Raw genomic sequence first — 23,631 nt, 5'->3', positions numbered from 1 at the left:
TGCATTAATAACAATAATACTAATAACGATGATGATGATGATGATGATGATGATGATGGACAACCAATTTCTAAGTATGATACTTTTTTTTATCATTTATTAATTAGTTGGCAAAATGTTAATAACATGTAAGGTCATTTGTGTAAATTTACATATATTTTCTTTCATTCCCTTCCCTCCATTAGTACTCTTTATTCGTAACTTCCTCAACTCCCAAACAACATATTTCAATTCCCCTTCCTTTCTTTACCTTTCATTTTCCTAGTTTATCTTTCCTTGCCATTCCTTAGTGAACTCCGGACATAGCATTATTCTTTTCAAGTAGGGATTCTTAATTTTTGATAGTCCAATGTCAGAGATTTATTTGTTCAACAACTAACAATTCCATTTTTAAACCGGTTTACTGAAAAAATATCAAACTTGCTTAAATCATGTCCTGGTTTGGCTAAAAAAAACCAAACCATGACTTAAACTAATTTTGGCAGGTAAATTTACAGCATTAAACTAGCTTTCTCCTCCTGTTACTGATCCAGAACTAAACCAATTCAAACTAAAACTAGTTTAAGAGGGAATTAAGCAAATTTCTCAACCCTTTCGTCATCATTTATTATCACTAATATTTGCTAGTTTGAGAGAGTAGCAATTCTATCAGAAACCCACACGATGCGGAGTTCTTTGTGCATGCCAGACAGGGGGCCAGTGGAAAAGGCCAAACTACCCTACCAATGCACGAGCGAGACAATGGCTTACAACGCCCCGCATTTTGATATGATTCCTACTCAGTTTGAGAGGCATAAATTGCACATGATGAACCCGGCCCACCCCCCCAGGGACCATCTTCAATCCCCTTTTGAGGGCAGAAGCGGAGCGTTACCAATTGCTAGTTGGATGTGGGATTTGGAGTCACGCAGGCCTTTATGAGTAGAAAGAAGGCAGAATTTGTTGCTTTGTAACTCTTCAGATGGATAGACTTATGGAGTCACGCAGACCCTCTCTTTTTTTTTAGCGTGTACTGGTCCAGAAAGCTCTCATGCCTTGGAGCGTCGCATGTTCACCGTTACCGATCCAATGAACACTTTCTCTCCCTGTTTTCAACTTTGTATGGTTTTCATCACCCATGATCATCGATCTTTCATTACTTTTATGCGTTTGCGTTTTCCGCTCATCATTGCTATAGTTCTAGTTGATGGTTATGATTTTTTCTTTTAGTGCAAATTAAGAATTAGTACAATACACGGGGATATGGTAAGTGTTAGATTTAGATTGTATCATAACCGCCTACTAAATAATCAACGCTTGAGATTAAAAGTAGTGGTCGCTCCACTACTTTTTTGTAGTGGAGAGGATCCAAATCCATTGCTATAAGCTTTCTTGGATTCCAGCGTACGTACACTCAAATAATCCATCCACTGCCGCTGCGTGGTGTAGGGGTGAGCATGGTTCGGTCTAAACCGAAAAAACCGACCGAACCGAACCGAAATTAGCAGTTCGGTTCGGTTTTAATTGTAGGACGGTTCGGGTCGGGTTGAAAATTTTTCAACCCGAACCGCCCGAACCGACCGAATACACAACACCCATTCGCATTAACCCTCAACCCGATCCGTGACCCGTCCCTCAAAGCCTCAGGCCCTCAATTCAAACCCTAAAATCTCATTCCCATTTCCCAGCCGCCAGCCACTCTGAATCTCTCACTCTCTGTCTCTGTCTCTCTCACTTCCTCTTCCTCAATCCTCTCTTTCCAACTCCAGCACTTGTCTTCAGAATAAAGCTTAGCACCCTCTCATGGCGGCAGTGGACTCCACTCGGGCCTTCGTCAAGGGCGTCAAGCGTATCGTCATCAAAGTTGGTGTCGTTCTCCCCTCTCTCTCTACAATTTCAGCTCCATCTTCTACGCTTATGATCTGCTAAAACCCCGCTTTGCTGACTGATTTTAGTGGAAGTTAACTTGGCCGATTCAAAAATTGATGCTTAAGTAGTGAATCTCACGCTGTTTGCTTTGGTCTGTAGCTACTCATACTATTTGAGACCCAAATTCATTATGAAATCAGTCTTTTGATTGAAGTTAACTTCCTCGATTGGGATTGGAGTCAAGATTGGATCTTTGTAACCAGTGAAATCATGCCATTAACTATAGTTGCAGAAATGCATTGAATCTAGATGTTTCCGTTTGTTTATTTTTGCAGGTAGGGACTGCTGTTGTGACTAGAATTAATGGAAGGTTGGCGCTTGGGAGGTTAGGATCTCTCTGCGAGTAGGTAAGGTTGAGCTTTCAGTAGCAGCAGTTCATTCTTGAGTGCTAAGTTGTTTGCAAGTTCTTCTCAGTAGTTTGGAAGTTTGTGTTGTAAAGATCGGATGATTAATTTGCAGGTCAAAGAACTGAATTCTCGAGGATTAGATGTGATTTTGGTAACATCTGGTGCGGTGGGTGTTGGTCGACAGAGGCTCAGATAACCATCTTCACTCGTCATTTCAATAACTGGTAATTGACATATGTTATATTTACGCATATTAGTGTGCTAAAAATTTTCAGTTTCAATAACCTGCTCATGATACTACAAAGCTTAATCAACAACAACATTTTTACTACATATGTTATACTTATAACTGAACCGACAAACCGAACCGAACCGCACCGAACCGACATAGAGCAGTTCGGTTCGGTTCTGAATAACAGGCGGTTCGGTTTCGGTTGTTCAAATTTTGGTAAAAACCGACCCGAACCGAACCGTGCTCACCCCTAGCGTGGTGTACTACGCCTTTGACTGGGGCTTGAGGTTGACTCGCGGTCTCGGTGGGTTCTTTTATGGACTCTTTATGCTCTTGTTCGTTGGTTTCACCCTTATCTCGTGAGCTCTGGTTCATCTAGAGGTATTTCACGGGCTGTTTGTGACTCGAGTTGAGTCCATTCACACGCCGGTAAATTTGCACCCTAATTATGTAGGTAGATGTGTCCCGGGCCGGGCCGGGCCGGTATTTTTTTATAATTTTATTTAAATTTTAAATTATACAAAAAAAACAAAAAAATAAATAAAAAACAATAATTTTATTAATCACTTAAAATAACATAAATTACAAATAAAAAATTATAAAAATAAATTCTTTATTAATAATTAATAAATTATTTACAAATTACAAATATAAATTTGTTTTGGAATTCATTGCATCACAATAGATAAGTACATCCCAACTAGGTTTTTTTAAATTTTATTTTTTTTATTAAAAAATACTAAAAATTAGTTTGACATTATTATATTTTATATAATTATGTATTAGTATATACTTACAAATTATTACGTAACTATATATTATATATACATATATTATATGTAAATATATTGTATATATTTATAAGTTATAACTTGAGAGAGAGAGAATCGCATAAGTAGCTGTTGCCCGTTGAGCCAATGGGAAAGAAGTAACCGTTGTAATATACTATACTTACATACTAAGAAAGAGAGTATACACACACACACACATATTATACATATATAAGAGAGAGTATACTTATATAAGAGGGAGTATACATATATAAGAGAGAGTATACTAATATAAAGAGGGAGTATACATATATAAGAGTGAGTATACTTATATATACATATATACTAAGAGAGAGAGAATATATATATATACACACATATATTATACATATATAAGAGAGTGTATACTTATATATACTTATATAAGAGAGAGTATACTTCTATATACATATATACTTGTTTGCGTCAAAAGTTGGTTTTGTCATGGAATTCATTATATCTTCAGTCGATTACAATAAATTCAAAAAGAGATAGCCTTTTTATAAGACTTCTTTTACACAACAAAATGAAAATTACAACTCTTGGGAAACAAACGCAAGATCGTTGTTTGGATCGCTGCTTGCGTGAGATCTTTGCCTGTGCCAGGAACGCTTTGGTTCGTGGACCACCAAATCACAGATTCTGATTGAATCGTGAGGGGTTTATGATTCTGACTTCGTTTATTGAAGTGAGAACTTGAAACGATATCTTATCGAAGTAAGATAGTCGTTCTTCTTGAAATCAAGTCAAAGCTCGAATATCAAGGAGTGGCCGAAGCTCAAGAACTCTGCTCTCTCTCTGCTCTGGATTGCTCTGAAGTGCTCAAAATGATCAGCCCCTCTCATTTGCTGTCTCGGCGGGCGAGACAGTGTTTGCTGTCTCGGCCCGCGAGACAGTAAACGCTGTCTCAGAAACAGTAACTGTCAGGCAGTTTTTGTTTTAACTGCCTTCCCACGTTTCAAACTCCGTTATTTTGGTAGTTATCAACGTGATTCTCGCCCACGACGTTTCCCACGTCCTTTGGCAGTTAATGGGCACGTGTAGGGCAGTTACAAAGGCGGTTTTGACCATTTCAACACTGTCTCGCTGGCGAGACAGCAAAGCCTGTCTCGCTGGCGAGACAGCAAAGCCTGTCTCGCTGGCGAGACAGCAAAGCCTGTCTCGCTGGCGAGACAGTTCATTCCTGCCTTGATTTTCAATATGAGATCCTTTTGAGTGATCTTTTTCTATGTTCGGATATCTATTAGCATTTTTTGACGCCTACAGATACCCCCTCCAAAGTATTCCAGACTCATTCCTTTATAGAGGAGTCTGGGATACTTTGGATAAGACAGATCTTATCTGCAATCCCTTCAATGCTTGATTGAGCTTGATTGAGTAGATCGTGGAGATGAGTCCATAAAATAGCTTCGGCTCTTGACCTCTTCATCCATTAGTCTATTCAGTTCTTTGTAGAATAGCTAATACTTCTCCGGCACTGCGTTTATCGCTCGACCGTTATTGAGATCTTGAGTTGAAGTTGGTATTTCCAGATTGATGCTCATTTGTCTCTCGAAAGTTCGTCAGGTTATCCTTAAGAATATTCAGATTGATATTCTCCAGAAACTTCCTGTTGATGGTAGGGAAACAGTTTAGATTCGTGTACCTATTGGAGTATTAAGGAGCAGTTTATACTCGTATACTTTTCGGAGTGAGATGGAGAAACAGTTTATACCCTTATACTTTTTGGAGTTAGGGAAAACAGTTTATACTCGTGTACCCGATTGAGTAGTCAGGTCTCTTTTTTGTTGGTAGAGATGAACCCGATGATGGAGAGGAAGAATTTTATATTCTATCTCCTGGTCTCTTGTTTGTTGGTAGAGATGAACCCGGAATTGGAGAGGGAGAATTTTATATTCTATCTCCTGGTAAAGAAACTCAAAGTGGGATCTCCGCTTAGAGAATCTGAATTGGTTTGAATAATCCTAACTGTCATAAGGTTTGATTATTCAATTCAAAAGTGGACCTTTCGTTCGCAAAATGAATCGAAAGGAGATTTTGGTTGTGGTCCTAACTGTAGTAAGGTTTGACCAAGTGGGGGTTTTAAGACGATCCTAACTGTTTAAAGGTTTGATCGTTCAATTTGTGGACCTCTCTTTCATTGAAGGAATCGAGAGGGGATTTTGGCTTTGGACTTAACCGTTTAAAGGTTTGACCATGATGGGAATTTGAGACGATCCTAACTGTTCAAAGGTTTGATCGTTCAATTTGTGGACCTCTCGTTCATGGAACGAATCGAGAGGGGATTTTGGTCTTGGTCCTAACTGTTTAAAGGTTTGACCAAGATGGGAATTTGAGACGATCCTAACTGTTTAAAGGTTTGATCGTTCAATTTGTGGACCTCTCGTTCATGGAACGAATCGAGAGGGGATTTTGGCCTTGGTCCTAACTGTTTAAAGGTTTGACCAAGATGGGAATTTGAGACGATCCTAACTGTTTAAAGGTTTGATCGTTCAATTTGTGAGGGAAGATTGATTCAACGAAGTGATCGAACCTCATCTCAGCAAAAGAGTATTCGAAAATCACCGTGGGGATGTAGTGTTTATCATTTTGTTTGTAATGATCGGGTTATCCCTAAGAAAATTACATATAGCATTCTTTCGGGAACTTCCCGTTACATGAATTATCCACCCCCAGCTTTCTTTGTAAAACTGGGTGTAACGAGGAGTACGTTATCCTCAGTCGTATGTTCGGGTTATCCTTAAGAATATAAGATTCTCCAGGAACTTCCTGTTACATAAATCATCCACCCCCAGCTTCCTTTGCGAAACCGGGTTTAACATTGAACTTAGTTGGATGACCGAGAAGCAGTTTATACTCATATACTCTTTGGAGTAAGATGGAGAATCAGTTTATACTCGTATACTCATCGGAGTCAGGGAATACAGTTTATACTCGTGTACCCAATGGAGTAATATGGTCGTCTTTACTCGACTTCTTTCGCCGTTATGACGTCGGAGTCAATTAAGGCATGGATTCTGTTTTTGAGTCCGAAGCAAATTTCGGTGGGATGAAGAACCCTTCTGTGGTATGCACAGTAGTTTGGATCTGTAATCATCTTAGCACCCTTCTGATCTTTAATAGGCGGTAGCTCGATTTTATCATTGGCGAGAAGATATTCCAATATGGCTGGAGCTTCATCATCTTCGAAAGAATACTCCTTTTGGAACCTCGGATCGAGAGTTGCGTTCACAGGAATTGTTGATGTCGTCGGTTGACCTCTCTCAACTTTCTTTCTTTTAAGAAAGTGTTCAGCTTGTTCGCCACGTAATTTTAACTCTTTCTAAGTTTTGGATGGTACGACCCCCAGGGCTTCCAGGACATCGATGGAGAGGTTATTGTGGCATGTTTGCAGGATGAACTCCTCTGTAATAGGATCTCTGCAACTCATTGCTTTGCCACGGAAGCGCTTGACAAAATCGTCGACTGACTCTCCGTCTTTTTGCTTCTCATCAAAAAGGGTTCCGACTGACACTTCGGTATCATCATCGAAGAAGTTGCTGAGGAACAAACTTTCCATATCATCCCAGCAATTGATGCTCCCTGGCTTGAGCCGTTGGTACCAATCAAAAGCGGGCCCACGAAGGGTGCCAACGAATGACCGGACCATTAAAGCCTCGTTTCCAGAGATCATGCCCAAATGAGACTTGAAATAAATCAAGTGCTGAATCGGCGAACTCTTCCCCTCAAACGGTGTGAAGTTAATCAGATTGAACTTTGTCGGATATGGTATTGAATCCCATTCCCTTGGATAGGGACATGGAATACCCGTCTTCTTAACTTCTTGAGCCGTCATCAAAGCATTGATTTTGTCTTCAAGCTTTTGCATTTTCTCGTTATCGTCTCTTTCTTCATTCGAAGGGCGTTGAGGAGAATGAGTTAGGCCACCCCTTTTGAGAGGTGCTATTGAACCACCCCCAATATCGTTATTGGGAGGATCCGTTAAACCACCCCCAGCGTTATTGCCATTAGGAGGTGTATCAGCCAAGATGACTTCATCCACCTCTGGATCACTGTCATCTACAACATTCCGAGTGTGGTGGCTGGATTCAAATCGCTGATTGGACTCAGGAGGTTGAGGCTGTTGAGTTAACAGTTCTCTCATTTGTTGGATAGCCAACTTCATTTCTGTCTTCACTTCAGCTCTAATTTCTTCACGTTGTTTGGCTAGAGCTTCCTGAAGTATTTGAGTGAACTGATCAGCAGTGATTGTGAATACTTCTCTGATTTGTCCTGTGCTAGACATTGTATCATCAGAAGCGATTGCAGAATAATGATTTTCTCTTGCGGAAATGTCTCGGCTTAGGCTTTGACAATACAGAGACTCTTCGTGAGATGGCTTCTCGTTTAAAACAGTTACATTCTGATAATGCTGCTTTAACGAGTCGCGCACAGGAACAATAAGAGTTTATTTCTCGAATAACTCTCTTTCGAAAATTATTCACAACCCCAACTTGATAATACGATTCATCGGTATGATTGCCAAAAAATCGTATTGTCTGTTGGCATGACCTCCCAGGTATGACGATATCATTTGGTGAATGCGTCTTCTTCTGTGGGTGTAAAGCCTTGTTGGCATTCTCAGGATAAATTATTGTTGCCTTTGAGCGATCCAAGGTTATGTCAGGAGTCGCACGTTTAAAACCACCCCCCTTGCGGGTATGGAGTCTTAACGGGCTCCGAATGCTGAATTTGCATAAGTCCAGACTTTGGAATCCAAACTTGGCGGAGTTTCGGTGGTTCTTTGGTCACCGTTTCCTTCTCCCTTTCTCGTCTTTGTTGTGAGAGAGCACGGGCAAGAGCAGCGTTTGCACGATGTTTTTGTATGCGTTCTTTGAGGGTCGAACGAGTCTTTTTGACAATAGTCCATTCCTCCGTCGTGAGTTTGGCAGAGATACGAGTGATTGGTTGTTGAGACAACTGAACCACTCGATGTCTCCTCGACTCTAAGTCCGCATGATAACGAACCCCGTCGGTTTGTTCCAATGCCTTAGCCAATTGACGAGCGTGACGTTGGCGTCGTCTCTGACGAGTTCTTTTCGTCAGTGCCGGCGGGCTTTGATTTAATGACTCCTTAATTGAAGAAGAGTCATTATGAGCAGAGAGGTTGCGAGTGGAATCCTCAGCAACAATCAAGCGAGAGTCTTCATCTGTAGCGTTCGACGGAGTCGAAAACTTGCAAACCTTCTTAGAAGATAAAATCTTCCTGCATTTGTGAGGCGAGGAAGACTTTGAGGATGAGGATGACAAATACTCCTCAAACTTCGCTTGGTCGAATTCGTACTCGACCGTTGATTCAACCGGGATCTTGATGATTGGTTGCGACACGACGGTCTCGGCAGCGAGACCGTTGGCTCCCACTGTGGTCGCCAGCTTGTTTGCGTCAAAAGTTGGTTTTGTCATGGAATTCATTATATCTTCAGTCGATTACAATAAATTCAAAAAGAGATAGCCTTTTTATAAGACTTCTTTTACACAACAAAATGAAAATTACAACTCTTGGGAAACAAACGCAGGATCGTTGTTTGGATCACTGCTTGCGTGGGATCTTTGCCTGTGCCGGGGGTGCGTTAGCCCGTGGACCACCAAATCACAGATTCTGATCGAATCGTGAGGGGTTTATGATTCTGACTTCGTTTATCGAAGTGAGAACTTGAAACGATATCTTATCAAGGTAAGATAGTCGTTCTTCTTGAAATCAAGTCAAAGCCTGAATATCAAGGAGTTGCCAGAAACTCAAGAACTCTGCTCTTTCTCTGCTCTGAAGTGCTCAAAATGATCAGCCCCCTTCAAAGAAAGTATACTTATATATACTTATACATATATATACTTACATAAGAGAGAGTATACTTATATATACTTATATGCTAAGAGAGAGTATATATATACATACACATATGACATATTATACATATATAGAAATATATTATATAAGAGAGAGTATACATATATAAGAGAGAGTATATATATACATACATGCATACATTATACATATATAAGAGAGAGTATTCTTATATATACTTATATAAGAGAAAGTATACTTATATATACTTATACATATATATACTTATATAAGAGAGAGTATACTTATATATACTTATATACTAAGAGAGAGTATATATATACGACATATTATACATATATAAAAATATATTATATATACATATATTATATATATATACATATATTATACATATATAAAAATATATTATATATACATATATTATACATATATAATACATATAAAAAAATAAAAAAATTCACTATTCCGGGCCGGGCCGGGCCCGGGCCGGGCACCAAAGAGCCGGCCCGGGCCCGGGCCGGGCACCAAAGAGCCGGCCCGGAGCCCAGACTTGGCCCGGGTTTCCGAGCCCGGGCCGGTGGGCTTTTTGGACACATCTATATGTAGCTACATACCGTACGTTATTTAGTTGCACACCCTCTAGCTTTTAGCCATATACCCTAACTAGTGTGCACCCGTGCAAAGCATGACTTTTTTTTTATTTCCGCTACAGTTTTTCTTTTTAAAATGCTACAGTGATCTTTTTTGAAAATGTTGCGGTATCTCGTCTGTTCTACAGTGATATAGCTACAGTAATAATGCTACAGTTATTTGTTGTAGCGTGAATAGTGAATCTTTGGGCCCTCCTATGGGTATAGAAGAGTAGATGTAGATGGCTGCACATTTTGTATTATATACTTCCGGTTTAAAGGTAAATAAACATTGTATATTGGGTTTAGTGCAACAGAGAGAGCTAGATGGGCTTTTTGGTAAATTGGAGAAACTTTGGGTTTATAGGCAATAACCACAAATTATAAATAATGTACAAACACGGAAAAAAGACGATCGGTGAAAGGTTAATACAGGTAAAAGCCCTATATCATGTTGAGTGAGCCAATTAGTATTCAAAAAATAAAATAAAATAAAATAAAATATTAAAACTTAGAACCCTTATACTCAAAACGGAATTATCCCTCAATTGTCACAGTGGTCTAGTACATAGAAAGCATTTTTTTCTAGTTAATCTAAGAGAAAGAGTTATCATCGCCCAACAGAGAAAAAAACAACAACATGACTTCAATTAAGGAGAAGCAAATATACCTTAGCCCTAACCCATCCCACCCCCCTTGCACCCCTCCAATCCTAGCTCAACATACAGATGTAACATTGATGTATTATTTGTAGAAAATTGTCTGAAGAACAAGGATTCATGTCATGTGGATCCGACTATGTTTTACGTTGGATGCTGGCTCCTTGACGCTACTTTCCTTCTTTATCCCGACTTAGGACAGGCAGTACCCGCAGCAAAATAAAACACAACATTGGCAAAGTTATAAGACTAACAATGTTTTATGAATCAGAATGTTGGGCAATTAAACAGCAACATAGGCAAAAAATGAGTATAGCAAAATGAGAATGTTACAATGGTCTTGAGGGTATACTCTAAAAGATATATTCAAAAAAAAAGTGCATCAGTAGTCAATTAGAAGTTGCTCTTAGTAAGGATAAAATAAGAGATAATCGACTAAGGTGATTTGGGCACGTACAACGTAGACCTCTGCATGCACCGGTTAAGAAAAGATAATATTATAGCTAATAGGGCAAAGAGATATAAAGATTGATTAAAAGAACTTGATTGGAAATAATTAAGGAGGAGATAATAATGATTAACTTAAAAGAGGAGATGATTCATAATAGAACAGAATGGAAGAATAGATTTCATGTAGCATACTCCAAACATTTAGGATAAAGACTTTGTTGTTGCTGTCTGGAGAACAAGGATCATAAGCTACAGACGTGATGATTTATTAACTGGCATCCAGCCGAACCAAGGGCCCATCACTTCTTATAGAGCACAAAAGATCCAAGACGTAAAGCATTCTCAACCTGACCGTAACCCGTAATTACCGTTTACTATTGCCTTCACAGGTGACCACTGCTTATAAATCAATGTTAGAAGACTAATTCATAAACACAATATCAAAATTAAACCTGTATGCAAAACAAATTCACAGTAAACTCATAAAATGTATACTTTTTTTTATTGAGCCAGAGTCGAACCCAAACCCCCCACGAGGGAGCAACACGGGCAACACGGCTTTGTCATGTGACCTACTGGGCCGCCTTCATAGGATGTATACTTAAACACTAGGTACATTGTTCATTCATACAGAAATATTAACAATAATCTCGTGAATACTCGTGCACATTAGTATCAAGTCAAGTACATACATAATACTGATACAGCTTCCAAAAAAAAGAGCTGATGCATATATTGGTCAATTGATTTAAGTTAATCATACATATCATAATCCACCAACGGACTAAGGATGTAACCAGTGATGTATTATTGTAAAATATGACGGAGAACAGGTATAATAAGCTACAGCTGATGATTCACTCAACTCGCATTCAAGCTGAACTAAGGCAAACATCACTTGCCAAATCATAAAAAGATTCAAGACAGCAGAAAATCCTAATCCCTAACACAAACTCTGTAGTTACCACTGTTTTCACAAGAAACTAAATGCTGTACAAAGGTAGAGGTGTACAGAGAGAATTACAGCAAAACTACTTCCTTCCGAACCTCTCAAGGTGCTTCTCGTGCTTCGCTGCAGCTGCTTTATCTGCAGCTTCACGCTTCAGCGCTCTCTTTGCTCGACGTCCTACTCCTATAGACTCCTTTTCCTTTGGAGATGCCTCTTTCTTCTTTGGGCATCGAGATGAACTAGCATCAGACTCACTACCAAATGCCTGTTGACGATTCACGGGGCGTGCCTCTTTCCTCCCAGCCCTCACATAACCGTTATCGCCCCACCGTCTGTTACCAATTCTAATGGTTGGTGAATTATAAAAACCCCCATCAAGGTCATCATCATCGACCTCACCCTCATAATCGTACTGGTAGAAGTCATCAGGTTCGTCTGCTATATCGTTATGGGCTTCTACTGCTAGAGGAATGAACCAAGTAGCCCTTAGGAGGAGGCAAACACTCTCCTCGAACATGTAGTCATGAATGCTGGTATTGATGAGTATCAGAAATATCAGCCATACAAACAGATCAATGAGCACAGGAATTGTCAGAAGTAGGAGTTGTTAGATTACCAGCCATCAAGTGAACGATGGACGTTCAGGAAGTTGAATGGATGCTTGCACTGAGGGCAAGAAGGATTGTGCTTGTATGTTGCCCATCTTAGGATGCATGTCACACTGCGTAATACAGAATGCAGGACCAAGGTAAGCATAATGCGATAGGTATTTGATAGATAAATTTTTTGTATACAGATCATAATGCTTAAGGAGTAATATAAGTACATCACATGCCATAGATAACTAGCTCTTTCTTGAACTTCTCTCCAACTTTTTTCTTAAACCACGAACAAAATTAATACTCACCAATTGTCATATTTGAACGCCTCAACTTCTTCCATAATTTATCAAATGTTAAATAAAGAAACTAACATATCATTTTGCATTTTCTTTAATTTTCATAAAAATCGGAAAGACATAGAACCTTTACTTTATTTCATTCTCTCCAAATTCCATATTGTTGCACCTTTAAATTCTTGATGATGTGTGGGTAAACTTGCCAAATAAACTCCAGTTAACTGGTCTGCCACACCCTTGGCTCCAACTAAGTAGCAAAGATGATCATTTTCAACTATTTACCCTAATATCTTACTCTGCTTGTTCTAACTCCTCATCTGTTAACTTGTACATGAAATCATAATTTTGTTTAAAGACATTTAATGTAAACACATAGTTGATTGTTAAGGTTATTAAGAATTTAGTTTTGAAATTTTAATTTAATATTAAATCTACTATTAAGGTTCCCAATTCATCCATAATAACATGCAGGCCAGGTATGGACATGAAATTCCCAAATAACAACAACAAAGCCTTTTCCCAAAATTTAGGGGTGGGCTACATAAATCTTATCCTTCCATTCATTTCTATAATGGACATGAAAATTGCAAAATTTAACACAATTCAGGTTATGAATAGACAGAGCTTTTGAACAAGGTGGACATGTATATGCCTCAAACAAGGTTGCTGATAGCGGATCGCGGCGCGTCGCGGCGAGGTACCGCTAAGGCTATTGCGCGCTATTGCGGCGAAATAGCGGCAAATAGAGCACGGTCAAATAGCGGTCAAATATACATATATTTAAATATTCTAAATAATAAGAAAAATCATATAAAAATCTAAAAATTCTATAAATGCATACTTGATGCCTAACATGAAATAGATGTGTAATAATTACATAATATTAACAAAGTACTATAATTATAAAGATTAAAGAATTATATTTAAATATTCTAAATAATAAGAAAAATCATATAAAAATCTAAAAATTCTATAAATGCATACTTGATGCCTAACATGAAATAGATGTGTAATAATTACATAATATTAACTAAGTACTATAATTATAAAGATTAAAGAATGAAAAAACATACCTGTTTAATAAAAATACCGTTATCAACTCATCACAAATGCCAGCCAACTCATCACAACTCAGCTCTGCCTCTCCCCCAATAGTAGTACTCACGAGTCACGACATTCATTCTCCCAAATCCTAATTAAATAACAAAAACTTTTCTTCCTCCACCTTTTGAAAACAAACTCTATATATAAACTAAACAAATACCCAATACCAGTACTCTGCCTCCTCTCTCCAATCCATTTCAAACCCACCCGACCCTAGGGCTAGGCTCTCTCCTCTGGCCTTTGTCTTTGAGACAGTGGAAAAGAAAAGAAAAAAAATAAAGATTTACAGCACTAACCGGCTAAAGCAGCGGCTGAGCTGCCTCTTTCGGCTCCGACCCTCCTCCGAACCTCATGCGGTTCCACCACATCCGCCAACGACAACATCTTCACCTCCTCCGCCGCCGACACCTCCAGCCGTCGCAGCCTTCGACCACTCCCTCTCATACTCCTCCTCCTCCTTCCGCTTCCTCTCCCTCGACTGCGCCTCAGCTTGCCGACCCACCAAAGCTTCAGACCCCATCGACGTCGACCGGAGGGGGCATCGACCGGAGGCGGCGTCGACTGGAGGCAGCGCTGGAAGAAGTCAATCAAAGTCGAAGGAGTCGCAGGCGGGTAGGGCACAGAACTAAATCGGGACGGGATTTGGGAAGAGATGGGTTTTTGTTTATTTAGTTCGGGTCGGATTCGGGTCGGGTTCGGGGAAGATTTAAGATATCATGTAGCGGGTTTAGCGCTTTTAAGCGCCGCTATTACGCGCGTTTCGAGTGCTTAGCGGTTTTCTCCGCCAAATCTTGCCGCCATCCCCTTAAGCGTCGCGGTGTAGCACCGCGACTGCAATTAGCGCCGCGATAGCGGCGCTATTTGCCGCTTTTTACAACCTTGGCCTCAAACAACATCTAGAGCGCCCGATTTGGACCCCTACATAGAATTTCAATTGCTTTCCATTAATGCAAATCAATTTTTGAGATCATAAGGACTAGTTTTATTTAGAACTGTCACAGGTTTCATCGGTTTGTCTCTGTCAAACACACACACCGACACATCTCCTTCACTTCCATTAGCACCTAGTCAACCTCAAACCAATATCATCAATACATATATACAAATAGGCATCACAGAAACTAAAAGTCCAAATACCAAACAACTAAATACAGTCAAAAAAACCAAACTAAACAAGAATCCATCGTACTTCCAAGAGCCCATTTGCACCAATCCATGATCCTAACCCAGAATCACAAACTAACCCTATACCTCAGACTACCCTTTCATCACACTATCATTCCAAAAAAACAAGAACATTTAACCAAATCTCACATCTATGAATCCACAATGAACACATAGATGGACAGGAATTCATTTATTTATAACCCCTATATATCATAAGCTTCTTTAAGCAACTAATCACTAACCCAGTATGCTCAGTACATATATACAAACAGGCATCATAACTACACACTATAAATTTGAATAGAAACAACTAAATATGATCAAATAAACTAAACTATACATGCAGCATTCTACTTCCGATAACACATTTGCATGAAACCACGATCATAATCTAGACCCGAAACTACCTAAACCTCAAACCTTCAAGTTAATCAACATCCTTTTCTCCGCATCATAACTAGACACTGAAATTTGCATTTTGCAAACAACACTAAACACCATAAAACCAACGACCCATACATGCATTAATATTACTTCCAAGAACCCATTTGCAGCAATCCATGATCATAATCTAGACCACCCAGCTTAACCAAGCACTCAAATCACCTCCAAATTATCAACACCCCTTTCCTCACCCCAAAACAAGAACACATAACCAACCCTAACATCTGTGAATCCACAATAAACACGATAAAAAAAAACAACGCAAAATAAATGAAGTAAGTCGTAGAACAAACCAGTAAGCGTGCTCGCAACCTTTCACAAGGGCAGCCTCGTGAATCAAGATCCTCTCCAAGCAAATTGCACAGGCACCGTACGCCTCAGCCGTCCCCTCACCATTCTCCTGTCCAAGAAGAAAACCCCAAAAATCACAAAAGATCCCAAAATCAATGAAACCCTAGAAATCAGGCAGACCCTAAAGAAATCGCATAGATCAAATCAAGATCAAGGATCGCTTACCTCAATTGGGGCGATCGCCGGCGAGGGCTCCATCAGGGCTCGCGCTTAGTTTGTGCAGGGCGGGAGGAGAGAGAAAGAGAGGGAGAGGAGAGAGAGAGAGAGAATAAATCACAGTTTCCTCTCGACCGTCAACGAGAGGATCGAGAGAGAAGATAAAGAAGAAAATTGGGGGAAATTGTAAGAGTGAAAATGGAATAAAAAAGATGCGATCTTTAATTATTCGGGAATAAAATAAGAATAAAGGTAGACGGAGATTGCGTTATGTGCGCGTATTTATAAACCCACTCTCCTTTTGTATATCTGACCTCCCTTTCTCTCAGTGAATGGGATTAAAATAGAAGAGTATATTATCAAAGAAAGGGGAGTGTATTTATAATATATATAGTTATTAGCTTATCATACGTTTTCTTTCTCGATTTGTCTATGATTTTGAGAAATGAGTTCGAAAATGAAGGGCTATTTAGATATCAGTCCCTCAAATCTTTAATAATTTCATATTATTACCTCAAATCTCAATAATTGCTCCTTAGTCCCTCAAATCCTAAGGGTTCTTGCAAGTTGGTCCCTTAACAATCAAAATACCCCTTTTTGATGATATTTCTTTTAAACTATCTTGTTCAAAGAAAGGGATAATTATACTTTTGGTACTATGAAATTACACTTTTTTTACTTTAATACCTCAAAGTTTCTTGACACATTGATTCCTTTTTTAACTTTGATACTTTAAAGTTTGTTTCTAATATTTTTTAACGATAAGGTTTATAACTTTTTAACTTTGATACTGCAAAGTTTTGTTTTTGGCACATTGATATCCCAAACTTTTTAACTTTGATACTGCAAAGTCTTGTTTTTGGAACTTCGATATCCTAAACTTCAATGTATCAAAGTTAAAAAAATGTGTAAACTTTAAGGTATCAAAGTTAAAATTTGTATGACTTATAGGGTATGAAAGTTTAATTAATAGGGTATGGAAGTTTAAATTTGTGGGACTTATAGAGTATGAAAGATTAATTAATAGGGTATGAAAGTTTAGATTAATAGTGTATGAAAGTTAAAATTTGTGGGACTTATAGGGTATGAAAATTAAACTTTAGGGTATAAAAGTGTCAAAAAAGATTTTGAGGTAGCAAAGTCAAAGGATGTGTAAACCTTGGAGTACAAAAGTGTCAAAAAACTTTAGGATAATAACGTTAAAAAATGTTAAACTTTAGAGTGCCAATTTGCAAACCCTTCAAAAAAAACATTATTTGAAGGTATTTTAGTCATTGAGTGACCAAATTGCAATAACCCTAGGATTTGAGGGACTAATTAACAATTTTATATATTTGAGTAACTGATATGGAATTATTGATAATTTCAGGGGCTATATCAAAATAATCCAAAAAGGAAACGTAAAAGGAAACTACTTGATTAATTCCAAGTCTCTAGCCTCTTTGTTCTTTCCTTTTCTTTTTCTTTTTCTTTTTTTTTTCCTTTTTACTTATTTTCCTTAAAAGTTAGAAACATTAGGGGGTGTTTGGTTGGCTATTTTTATAGAAAAGTTTATAGAAAATACCTGACAATGACATTTCTATAAATAAAAAATTTCTATAGATTTCTATAAACTGTGTTTGGTTCAAAAGAAATTTACAGAAAAGTTTTCTATAAAAATAGCAAGTCTCTAGCCTCTTTGTTCTTTCCTTTTCTTTTTCTTTTTCTTTTTCTTTTTTTTTTTCTTTTTTACTTCTTTTCCTTAAAAGTTAGAAACATTAGGGGTGTTTTCTTTTTTACTTCTTTTTTTTCTATAAAAATAGCAAGTCTTTAGCTATTTTTATAGTCGGAGATGGTGGCGTTCGGGTCGGCTGATTTGGACTTGAGGGATCGCGAGAGGTAGGAGAGGGCATTGCCGGGGAGGATGCCCCGCATGCCGACGCCGTTGCCGCCGTCAAGGGAGAGGATGAAGACCTTCCCCCTCTGGATTTGATGGCATTAGCAGAAGGAAGATCGGCGGCGGAGGTTGCGGGAGAGGGTTTGGGGTTAGGTACGTTGTTTTTTTTTAATTGGGGTGGGGTTGGGTCTGTCGAGGGAGAGGATGAAGATCGATCACAGCCGTCTCTTTTGTTTTTTAATTGGGTGCGTTGTTTGAGCTGATACTCATCAAAATAATAAATATAATAATGAAATAATACCCGATTCCATAGGAGGCGTAGGAGCGGAATAATTATTAGAGCCGTTGAGTTAAAAATGAACCGTTGAGTTGAAAATTTTAGCCGTTGAGATATAAAAAATTGGCATAAACAGTAAAAAAATTCTATAAATTCTCAATTCACTACACAAATCATTCCACACAATTCTCTCATAAAAAAACTCTATATTTTCCTATCAAATTACAAATCTCATGGATCCCTCCCAAAACTTTTATTCGCAACTCCTTAACGGTGAATGATCGACCTTATGCCCGTCGTTCTATACAGACGTCATAGAAGAAGGTCACCCCATCGAGTTCTCGCAATCGTCAACACAACAAGTGCCATACTAAGAAACACCGAGTACAAAGAAGAAGAAGGCTTACACGTGGTCCGAAAATTGGACTGCCCACGAGGATAAGCTTATTGTGTCTGCTTGGCTGAACACGAGCCAAGACGCCATCCAAGGTACGGGGTAACACAAAGATAAGTTTTGGCACAAAGATAACGACTACTTTATCCAATACTCCACCAATCCAACGAGCCGCACACCAAACCACATGATGCATCGTTGGTCAACGATTCAACTGTCCGTTAACAAGTTCTGCAGGTGCGTTGCTCAGATTGAAGGAAGACAAAGATCTGGTATAAGAATTATTGACCATGTAAATATTAAACTTATATGTTTTTATGTGAACAACATAGCAATGAAGAGAGGAATATATATGATTAATTATGTTTGATTATTCTAAATTTAACTCTTGTGTAGACTACAGAAGTAAAAGAATTATACCAATCTCTTTATGGTAAACCATTCGTGTTTGACCATTGCTGGGTTGAGTTGCGTCATCATCAAAAGTGGATCTAACAAATGGAAACTTACAATAAGATTCGATCACAGCCAAGAAGAACTACAAACTCTGATTCCTCACCAAACAATTCTATACCAGCGACCCCCATCGAGTTGAACACTAACTCAGATGATGTTATAACAAGGTCTGAAGGGAGGAAAGAGGCAAAGCTCAAGAGGAAACAAAATGTGAAAAACTCTGAGTCCGCTAAGTCCATCATGGGAGAGGCTTTCGCATGGATAAAGCAAACCACCAATCAAAAAATGGAGCTAAAACAGAAGAAACAAGATGACGATATCATGAAGATGGATCTCTCAACACTCAATTCAGTTCAATGACAATACTTTGAAATGCGTCAGGCAGAGATATTGGAGAGGTGGATGTGTAAGGGTTCTTCCTAATTATCATATATTATCTTGTATTAGATTTATGATTGTACTCGCATCGCATCCTAATTAGTTCTTCCTAATTATCTTGTATTAGATTTATTATTCTACTTGAAGTTGAAAATTTTGGCATTTAATGAAAACAACTACTTTATTAAAAATGAAATTGGCGTAGTACAACAACTCGAACTTTTTTGCTGAAATTACATTAGACATAAATAAACTTAATCCTCGGCGAGGATCCCTTGAGCTGCCACAGATGCTCGATCAAATCATTCTTTAGTGATTTGTGTGTTTGCGTGTTTCTGATCCGATGATGATTTTGGATGAACTCAGTTAGAGGCATCGTTCGCACATGAGAAGGTTCAATGACTGGTATCGAATCATTAAAGTCGAAGTTGTTGGCCAATTGACGATCTCGTTCATCTTCAACGATCATGTTATGCATTATGATGCAAGCTGTCATGATGTCTTTCAGCACACTATTATGCATTATGATGCAAGCTGTCATGATGTCTTTCAGCACACTAGGTTGCCAGAAACGTCCTGGTCCACGAACAATCGCAAATCAAGCTGTCATGATGTCTTTCAGCACACTAGGTTGCCAGAAACGTCCTGGTCCACGAACAATCGCAAATCAAGCTTGCAACACGCCAAAAGCTCGCTCAACATCTTTTTTTGCGCTCTCTTATTGTTGAGCAAAGTACTTATGCTTGTTTTCTCACGGTGCTAATGTGGACCACTCTGGGTAAATCCCGTCCGCAAGATAGTATCTCATATTGTACTCGTGGCCATTAATAGTATAGCTGCACGGTGAAGCTCTTCCCTCCGCAAGTTGTGCGAAAACCAGTGAACGATGTAGAACTGTAAAACCCCGAAATTTTATAATGAAAGGATGTGATTAATAGTAATAAATCTTTCTTTGGTGATAAATAACCATACATATATATGATGTATATATTTTACCAGGGTTTGGGAACCCAACATGTGTTTATATATGAGAGATATCGAGTGATATAAGTCCAGCAGGTGAAATGCATGCAAAAGGCATTTTTGTGCTGAGCGATCGACCGACGCGGTCGACCGTGGCGGTCGACCGGTACGGTCGACCGATCAGCGATCAGAGAGTTATCCAGGTTGTTTTCAAACGTAAAACCCTAGCCCCTTTTTCTCTCCCCTCTCAAAACCCTAGCCGTCACTGGTGATCTTTGAGGAGTTTGGAGGAGTTCCAGGGGATTTCAGCAGATTGGATCTCAAGAGAATCATCTCCAGAACGTTCGTCATCACCCAAGGCGAGTATCATCTCGCCAAATCCCTCACCCCTGTTTTCCATGATCTTTATTTTGGATTTTATGAGTTTTGGATGAGCCAAAATAGTATTTTTGTTAAGAAACGAATTAGCTATGGTATAATAGTATGAATCAGAGGTTTTTGTTTATAAAAACTCACCCAATACCTGTTTGATGACGATCTAGATCTGAAATTTTGCCTAAACAAGAACTAAATCATTTTTACTGTCATTTAAACGATTTGGAAATTGTTTCTCATGTTTTTATAATATTGGAAGGATAGATTTCAAGCCTGAGAGTTGTTGTTTATGTTCAGTATGATTTTTAACCTTAGAACTCTTGTTATCGTAGAGATTTGCAAAATTTTCGTTTCAGGTTTCGAGCTGACAGAAACCCAGATTTGGGTTTCTGTCCGCTCGGCGGTCGACCGACGCGGTCGACCGCTGAGCTCGTTTTGAGTTTTCGGTCGACCGCCCGTTATTTCGGTCGATCGCGTCGTCATTTCGGTCGACCGCCGATTATTTCGGTCGACCGTGACATTATTTCGGCCGACCGCCAGGCTCGTATCAGAGATCGGTCGACCGACTCGGTCGACCGACGCTCTGTCTGTGGTATTTTCCTGGTTTTGGGTATTTTTGTACATTTCATTCATGTTTGGGAGTCTGTCTGGACTATCTGACATTGGTATTTAGTCCTACTATGTACCCAGGCATGATGGATGACCTGAGGGTACCAATTGTGAATATATACACTGATATGATTATGAAGTGATGTAATTTAGATTTCACTATATATCACCGCGACATGTTTCACAGTTTCACAGTCCTCGTGTTGGACTATAATCCATGGAAGTCCTCGTGATGGACTATAAATTCATTCCAGTCCTCGTGTTGGACATTTGACACTTATTCTATGAGTTGGAAACTACGATGTAGATAGTTTTCCTGATTTGGACAAGGTCCTTAACCCTGCACATGACCTCTTCACAGAATTTCACGACATGATGTTGACATGACACTTATGTAAGTAATAACATGATATTCATGTTAGCTATGGTATGGCACTGTATATTGTTCTGAGAATAGCTGTATTTCTTTTATTATTGTTTCTGTACTAGAACCTCGGGTTTGGTGTTTAGAGATTTACAATTTGAGATACAAGGTATATACATGAGGGTTTCCTTGTTTGGATTATTTCGCTCGACGTACCTATGCTCGTGTTGTAAATTTCTAAATACTAAAACCATCTTTAGTAGGATTAATGATTCTAGATCTAATATATATTATCTGTATTTTCTTATATACAACGAGCCCTGTTCCCTTGGGGTTGGTTGTGATGTTACTCGCTAGCGCTTTGACGCTCGTTGTCCCTCCCCCTTTCAGGTCACGAGCCAGGAGCACGAAGAGCCGCAGGTTGATAGCGGACCACATTAGTGTCCAGCTTTGCTTTCTAGTTATGTATTATTTTTCTTTGGGCTCCACTGTAGTGAGGTTAAACATTTGAGGGTATTATTCTAGAAGTTGTAAAGGCTGTGAGCCTTATATCCTTATCGTCAGATGTTTGTATTTGAGACTTGTTGAGTATTTCAGTTTATCTACTCAGATCTTGACTATGTATTTCTGTATGGTTGGATGATTAGATATTTAAGTGACTATTATTATTTCATCAGTATTCCTTACATTACCTCTCACCTGTTTTGTACCTACACCAGTTGTTGATTCTACTAGATAGATGTTAATTGTGATGGTGAAACATGTTATTGCACGGTGTGGTGCATAGCAGGTTTGACATTCTTGGTTTCACCTTGGACTGCAGCCTTGTGTGAACCCAGGGGCATCACAGTTTTTTGGTCATTTCTATTGGGCTTTTGGCTGAGGTTTTGAGAGGCTATAAATACCCCATTGATCTAAGTTCTCATGGCTATCCAAGAAGTTTTTTTTAAACAAGTGTTTCATGTATAGAGTCCGTAAGGATTTCCTAGTATGAGTGAGGACGATATATGCGTATATCTCATAATTTGAGAATTTTTTTTTATGACAACTATTTTTGTATAAGTTTAAAGTATTTGTGCAAATACTATATGTTGTGAAGAATGTATTGTGATACGCTACTTATAGAAGTTTATTTTGACTCATAAACTCTTATTTTCTTATGATCAGAGAGATGGCAGGACGAGGTAGACCCTTTTTTTTTGACAACTATTTTTGTATAAGTTTAAAGTATTTGTGCAAATACTATATGTTGTGAAGAATGTATTGTGATACGCTACTTATAGAAGTTTATTTTGACTCATAAACTCTTATTTTCTTATGATCAGAGAGATGGCAGGACGAGGTAGACCCCGTACCAGGAGGGCTAGCCAGGCAGAGTCTCATCAGCCAGCTCAGTCCGAGCCCCAGCAGACTCCACCCGAGCCGCAGCAGGCTCCTCAGTATTTGGTGGACATCATGGCTCCTCTTATCGCTCGGATGACAGCTATTGAGGAGTTGGTGACGACTCATATAGCACCACCGACACCGCCACCTCCACCGCCGGTAGCTCAGCAGCAGGGGATACCTGCCGTCCCTGTCAGAGAGAGACCTCCAGAGGTCGCGCCTGCAGCCATTCCTCTAGCAGTCCCAGATAGGACCACAGAGCAGGAGGCTTGGCTCCGTATAGTGGAGAGGTATCAGAAGATGAGGGCACCAGAGTTCCAGGGGTCACCAGACCCTCTTGCAGCCCATAAGTGGAAGGAGGACGTGGGCAACATTCTCGATATACTCGGTGTAGATTCAGTCCAGAAGCAGAGACTGGCATCCTACACCCTGAAGGATGCCAGGAGGTGGTACCGACTCCAGTTCACTCCAGAGCAGAGGCTGACCCTCACGTGGGAGGACTTTATATATTTCTTCGATGGACATTACATTTCTTCCGCAGCACGGACTGGGAAGGAGCTTGAGTTGTCCCGATTGACTCAGGGGGATATGTCAGTGGCTGATTTTGAGAG

General features: G+C 39.2%; 1 protein-coding gene and 1 long non-coding RNA gene across 3 annotated transcripts; one reads left to right on the top strand and one right to left on the bottom strand.

Annotated features, from left to right (window-relative positions):
* LOC109842977 lies at positions 1,643 to 23,038 on the top strand. 2 transcript variants are annotated; one of them, XR_002247472.1, is made up of 4 exons: positions 1,643 to 1,842; positions 2,184 to 2,255; positions 2,368 to 2,479; positions 22,963 to 23,038. It is a non-coding gene; the product is annotated as an uncharacterized LOC109842977 (long non-coding RNA). The 2 variants fall into 2 exon arrangements; XR_002247471.1 differs by lacking the exon at positions 22,963 to 23,038 and adding an exon at positions 22,028 to 22,068.
* Positions 11,583 to 16,189, bottom strand: LOC109842976. The gene is made up of 4 exons (XM_020411894.1): positions 15,955 to 16,189; positions 15,732 to 15,838; positions 12,442 to 12,546; positions 11,583 to 12,355 (listed from the first exon to the last, which is right to left on the bottom strand). The coding sequence occupies exons 1-4, from the start codon at positions 15,985 to 15,987 to the stop codon at positions 11,908 to 11,910; spliced, it is 693 nt and encodes a 230-aa protein (XP_020267483.1). The 5' UTR covers positions 15,988 to 16,189; the 3' UTR covers positions 11,583 to 11,907.

Source organism: Asparagus officinalis, chromosome 5 (assembly GCF_001876935.1).
Source record: "Asparagus officinalis chromosome 5, Aspof.V1, whole genome shotgun sequence".
NCBI lineage: Eukaryota > Viridiplantae > Streptophyta > Magnoliopsida > Asparagales > Asparagaceae > Asparagus > Asparagus officinalis.
The sequence above is the reverse complement of the archived record's forward strand: the minus strand, read 5'-3'. Positions and strand labels throughout refer to the sequence as shown.